The following is a 6000-nucleotide window of genomic DNA, read 5'->3' as shown; positions in this document are numbered from 1 at the left end:
GCTGTGTAGCTTGCTGTTCAAAAGGGTAATAAACCGTCCTTTTAGTCCGGCCAAAGCAATAAGAATAGACGTGATTCAATGGCACGGTAGCGTAAGCGTGTCACTAAAATGTGGTCTTCTGGAAACTGCTTTTAACACAATAGGGCTATTACTTGGCCAGCACAGTTGATGGCCACGTGCTTTTGTTGCCATGAGCTGTGAGAATCAGTAGAATCAGAGATTGCTATAGAAATGTGAATGTACTTTATGACGGTCTGTAGTAATTCTGTACATCTTTTATGTCTGTGTTCTTATAGCCACTTGGGCACTGAAGTAGCTGAAATGAGAAAGAGGCAGCAGCCACAAAATGAAGGAACATCAGCTGTGTCTCAAGCACCTGGAAACCAAAGGCCCAACAACACATGTTGCTTTTGTTGGTGCTGTTGCTGCAGCTGTTCATGGTATGTCCTGTAGTATATTTGGTTCTACATCCACCACAGGTAAACGATGAGAATGGAAAGTGCCAAGCACTGGGAACATGCAAACTTCTGGGAGAGGATTGCTGCCAAGAGGCAAAATTTAACTTTTCACTTAAAAATTTGATTAAACAATTCCCTGATTTGGTTCGACATCTTGTGAGGGGGAAGAGGAGAGAATAGTAAATTCAAGCTATATTTACCCTACTTAAACCATAACTAAATGAGGAAATTTCAGTTGTAAAACTAGTATGTGTGAGTGAGAGACTTGATACTGAACATTTTATAATTTGCATTCAAAAACTTTTTTTCTGCTTGTACTTTTGATATTGCAGTTCTCTGCATTCAGGAGGGTAAAAGGGAGATGGTCATAAATGTGAATATATGGTGACCTGTTTTACTACTTAGTTGTTGAATAATATATATTCTGTAAATCTGAAAACACAAGCCTTAAATTCCACTTTATCTTTTAAGCGGTGTCGTGTAATTTTAGTGGAAAAAAGGCTCAAAAATTGTGGCTGCTTGTCTCTTCCTAAACAAAGAGTTCACTTGGAAAGTCAAAGAATTAAAGCCAGTTTCAGAAATAGCTTTAAATTCTCAGTGTCTTGAGATGCATCAGGTCTTTACTTCTTATTTGCATGAACACAGTTAGTGTTGAAATGTGAAGTAATTGACATGCAGTACTGTTCGGAGCCTGTGCATCCTGTTACGTACACAGTTCAGTCTTTTGGGAGTGACCGTTCCTCTGTGTATCTGTGTTATTTTCACTCAAATCAGCCACCTGGCCCCAATCTAAAATCTGAGGCTATTTGCCCCCAATATATTTAAAAATACATACCAGCACATATGCACCAGGCATGAAATGCGACAGCTTTTTCCAAGATGCCACATCCTGGAGGCAGTACCAGGGTGGACCTGACTTGGCTGTTACTTCCAATTTCGCCTGGAGGCAGAGGGTATCAAGGATGAGCAAGAGCTCATGCTTTTACAAAGTTACTTTGCAATGTGTTCAATCCACACAGGAAAGAGGTGGAAGCGTATTAAATGGGAAGCAAAGGGAGGATGTTTTGCCACTGTTATCTCTGCTTTGTGACAAGGGCACAATGTAAGATTAGCTATACTGTTACAGACCAGAGGTTCGTTTAGCTCAGTATCCTGTTCAGGAAGTGACCTGTAGTGGATGCCACAAGGAAAGGATAAAACAAGTGGACATGCACCTCCTCAACCTACCCACAGCAAAACTCCTCACAACTTCTGGCAATCTGCAACTTAGCGACTTACTGGCCCAGAGGTTATTTCTATGTGTTTTGTAGTCCTTGACGGAATTTTCTTTCATTAATTTGTCAAACCATTATCTGAAGCGACTTCCTGAACTCATCTAAACTTTTGGCATCCAGAGTTTCCCGTAGCGATAAATTCTACAATGGACCTGTGCATGCTGTGAACTATTATTCCCTTTTATTTGTTTTAACCTACTAGATGTTAATTTCATTTGATGCCTCCTTGTTCTTATGATTGTGAAGAACAATGAATTGTTCCCAGGATGATCAAGATTTTATAGAGCTCTCTCATATCCCACTTCAGCTGTCTTTTCTTCCATAGTCTTCTCTATTTTAATCTCTGTGATACAGAAACTGACCCAGACCATGGTTTATCCTTACCTCTCTTCTACCTATCCACCTACCTTCTGTCTCTCTATGTACCTTTCCTATTCTATCTCCTGTCTGAGATGTGTGACTATATCTGTTGCAGTAGTCAAGACATAAGTGCACCATGTTTTGTGTTTGCTCTTGATTTTTTATTATTAATTCCTAGAACTCTGCTTGCTTTTTAACAACTCCCTGAGAGTTTTTGTAATTGTTTTTGCTGTTAATATCCTGTCTTTCGGGGGTTTTTGTGGGTTGAGGGGTTTTTTTGGTAAAGTAGATTAGACTGAGCATAGAGAAATCCTGCTAATTTAAGCTAGTTTTCAGGATTAAGTAAAAGAATGGGTCAAAGGGGATGGTGCCATCACTTGCGTTTTCTAAAATCAAAAAGGTAGAACAAAAGACGTAATAAGTCTTTTCCAGCTCTACCTTCTGTGATTCCGTAGTGGAAACAATTCCATTAGAGGAGAGATGGGACAAAACTTTGAAAAAGGGAATATGAAATGTTTCAGAATCCTGGTTAAAATAAAGTAATTGGTTCTGGTGCCAAATTTGTTTGGTAAATTTGAACTGTCCAGGTAGAGTATGGATTACTGTTCTTGCCTCAGTTGTGTACCCCAAAAAACTACAAAAATAATGAAAAAAACCCCAAAACGTAACAAACTTTACTAGTCACTCATTATATATGGGATTCTAGGTAGGTAATTCTCTAGGGTAGTTCTCTGTAATAGGAAAGCCTGATCGATAATTGTAACAGGTTCTCTGGACCTAATGTAATTGCATGCTTTCCCTAGTTCCACAGGTCTTTGTATTTGAGTAATGTGACGTTCTCGGGAGATACGTGTCTGGAAATATTGCTGGATTCATTAATGGTGATGACAGTGCTTTAACTGTCAATATCAAGATTAGGAGACTTTTCTTCTGTTTTTCCACCAGCCTGTGTGACTGAGGACAGCTCTTATATCCGTAACCTCTCAGTGCCTCAACTCCCTCACCATTCATAGAAATGGTCAGGTGTGGTATGTGCAGCTTTTAGTAAGAAGCTTTCACTTTTATCTGTTTGAAGAGTTAATTCAATAGCTCATATATCCAAACAAATCATTAGAATTCTAAAAATATCTTTTGTGAATCATGTGATGTTTGTTTTCTTCTGTTCCACGCTGTGTTAAAATCAGAATAGGCATTAAGTCTTCTGTTTGCATAACAGCATAGGCAAATACATACACCATTGTGAGCCGCTTGCTCACTCCTGCCCGGTGGGATGGGGAATAGAATCAGAAGGGTGAAAGTGACAAAACTCGTGGGTTGAGATAAAGACAGTTTAATAGGTAAAGCAAAGCTGTGTGCACAAAGGTAAAGCAAAACAAGGAGTTCATTCACTCCTTCCCATCAGCAGGCAGGTGTTCAGCCATCTCCAGGAAAACAGGGCTCCATCGCGCCTAACAGTTACTTGGGAAGACAGATGCTACAACTCTGAACCTCTCTCCTTCCTCCTTCATCCCCAGCTTTTATTGCTGAGCACGATGTCATATGGTGTGGACTATCCCTCTGGTCAGCTGGGGTCAGCTGTCCCAGCTCTGTCCCCTCCCAACTTCTTGTGCACCCCCATCCTGCTCACTGACAGGGCAGTGTGAGAAACAGAGAAATCCTTGACACTGTGCAAGCACTGTTCAGCAACAGCTAAAATATTGATGTGTTATCAACACTGTTTTGGTCACAAATCCAAAACACAGCACCATATGGGCTGCTATGAAGAAAATTAACTCCATGCCAGCCAGACCTGGTACATGTATTTGCACTGATAATTGCCAGGACAGTGAATTCCTCAGTTTACAAGGACAAAGCAGGTAATCAGAAACCTTGATTACCAAGGTTTGCTCAGATGGGAAAAGATGGAGATAAACAGGGTCCTTAAATTGGCCATTTTATTGTAATAGGTATGGTCAGGATGTTGCCCAACTAGCTTAAGCCCTGAACTGGTGCCTGAGAATCAGTAGTGAAGGAACAGTCTTCCTCAGCGGAGAAAATAAAGTGCTTCTGAAGTTCCCAACAGGAAAAGCTTGTCCACTTACCGCAGAGGCAGATGATATATCCCTCTGGAGGTTTTCTATAGGACCTTCCTCTCTCCACTGACCAGATACAGACCTTAGGCACTTACTTCAGGAAGACAGCCTCACTAAAGCATCTAACAGATAAGTACCAGTCAGGTACCTAAGGTGCTGGACTGAATCTCACCCTGTGTCTTAAGTTTCCACAAAACACCATTCCCATAGAGGACAGAAGAAAAGCTTCCTTACTAGGTGTAATTTCAATGACTCCGGTAGCCGGAGAGTTGCAAAATTTGCAGTAAGCCTCCTAACATGACAGTCTATAATTTCCTCAATTACACTTTCTCCAGAGAGCTGCACATTTAATATTTAGTGCTATGGCTTTACAGTTTTGAGCTCAGCTTGGCGAGGTAAGGGTAGAAGCCTGCTATCTCACCTCCCCGACCCTATTTAGCAATCCATTACTCCAGCTTCCTGAGCGGACGTGAAGCCAGTCATTCTCTTGCAAACACTTGTAAATCACATTCTTCAAAAAAACTCTCAAGGTGCTAGCACAGGCAGGTTGGCTATTCTGCCAATTTTATTTTGCTTCCTCTTTTGTCTCCTACCCAGAGCAGGAGTCATATCTTTTTATCCTCTCTTCCTTTCACAAGGTGCTCAGTGAATTTTAAAGCTGTGGGACACTTTGACACCTGATAATCCCTCTCCTTTTACCGCACACAGAAGGCTCAGAAGGCATCTAACGTCTGCCCTGCCAGAGACCTTAGCAGTATGGGAGTCTGGCGGACATGAAAAGGCTTCCAGGGGATAAGTGAAGATGATCACACAGCTTCACTTGGTTCTGTAGCTCGATTCAAACGTGCAAGCTGGAAGGCCTTTACTTTAAAAGGAACCATTAAAACAACTGCTGAAGACTCTTGTGGAAGAGGGAAAGGGACTCATGTCCAGCAGCTCCGAGCTGTGCCCTGTACAAAAGCTATGCCTGCCATTTGATTTCTTGTGACCTTTCCATAACTAGTTTCCCACACCCAAAAGATGCTAAGGAAGATAGGGTGTTTGCCAGCTTGGCAGTAAACAAGAGTTGCTCTTGGCAAGAAACCTTTCTCCGCCAGTTTTTATAACTTGCCTATGACTGCTGTGAGTTACATCTGAAACTTCTTCCTGATGACCTTGTTACACAAATATTTTTCTTTATTGAAGGGAACATTTTCCTTGCATGGGTTTAGCAGTTGACTTGGGCCTACAAGAAGATATTTCTGTCACTTGTGCCATGAATATGAGATGACAGATACAGTTCTAAGGACAATTTTAAATTATATTAATATTTTTTCTCTGTGGGGTTCAATGTTTTCCTCCTCCTAACAAACAGATAGTGTGCATTGTACTCTAAATGAAAAAAAACAAACAAAACCAATTTTTTTTGCACTTCCCACCCCTCTAGTGCTTTGAGATGAATAATTTTTTTCTAGCATATTCACTGTTAGTTTACCATCAAAAAATCTTGTCTACGCTTTGCATGACTCTACATAAGATATTCCTGGGGGGTCATAGTCATGGCTGCTTTATCTTATTTAACTATGGTAGAAAGTTTGGAGGAGAGGGAAGCAAAGAAAGGATGGAAACAAAAAACAGTTTAATGCAATGAATTACAGCCATGTGTTCTGAAATATGTGGAAAACAAAATCCATATTCTGCTTCCCATGCCTGTCTGCAGCAGAACTTGTATACTGGGAGTAGACTAGAGGTGGGCTGGTACAAAAAGAGTCACCGAGGCTCCAGGATTTTGTTAAAGCTTTCAGCAAGAAAAGAAATTCTTTATCTTTGAAACAAAAGCACTCATTTTGAAAAATA

The 6000-nt window shown here is 40.8% G+C and overlaps 1 protein-coding gene across 1 annotated transcript in view; it reads left to right on the top strand.

Moving 5' to 3' along the window:
• The first annotated feature begins 301 nt into the window (after positions 1 to 301).
• RGS17 (regulator of G-protein signaling 17) overlaps positions 302 to 6000 on the top strand; it is a 29471-nt gene continuing 23772 nt past the window's right edge. The window contains exon 1 of the mRNA XM_009324150.1: positions 302 to 440. Within this exon, the coding sequence (XP_009322425.1) occupies positions 322 to 440 (119 nt within the window). The 5' untranslated portion in view covers positions 302 to 321. The remainder of the gene's footprint in view (positions 441 to 6000) is intronic.

This window comes from Pygoscelis adeliae, unplaced genomic scaffold (genome assembly GCF_000699105.1).
Source record: "Pygoscelis adeliae isolate BGI_AS28 unplaced genomic scaffold, ASM69910v1 Scaffold105, whole genome shotgun sequence".
NCBI lineage: Eukaryota > Metazoa > Chordata > Aves > Sphenisciformes > Spheniscidae > Pygoscelis > Pygoscelis adeliae.
The sequence above is the reverse complement of the archived record's forward strand: the minus strand, read 5'-3'. Positions and strand labels throughout refer to the sequence as shown.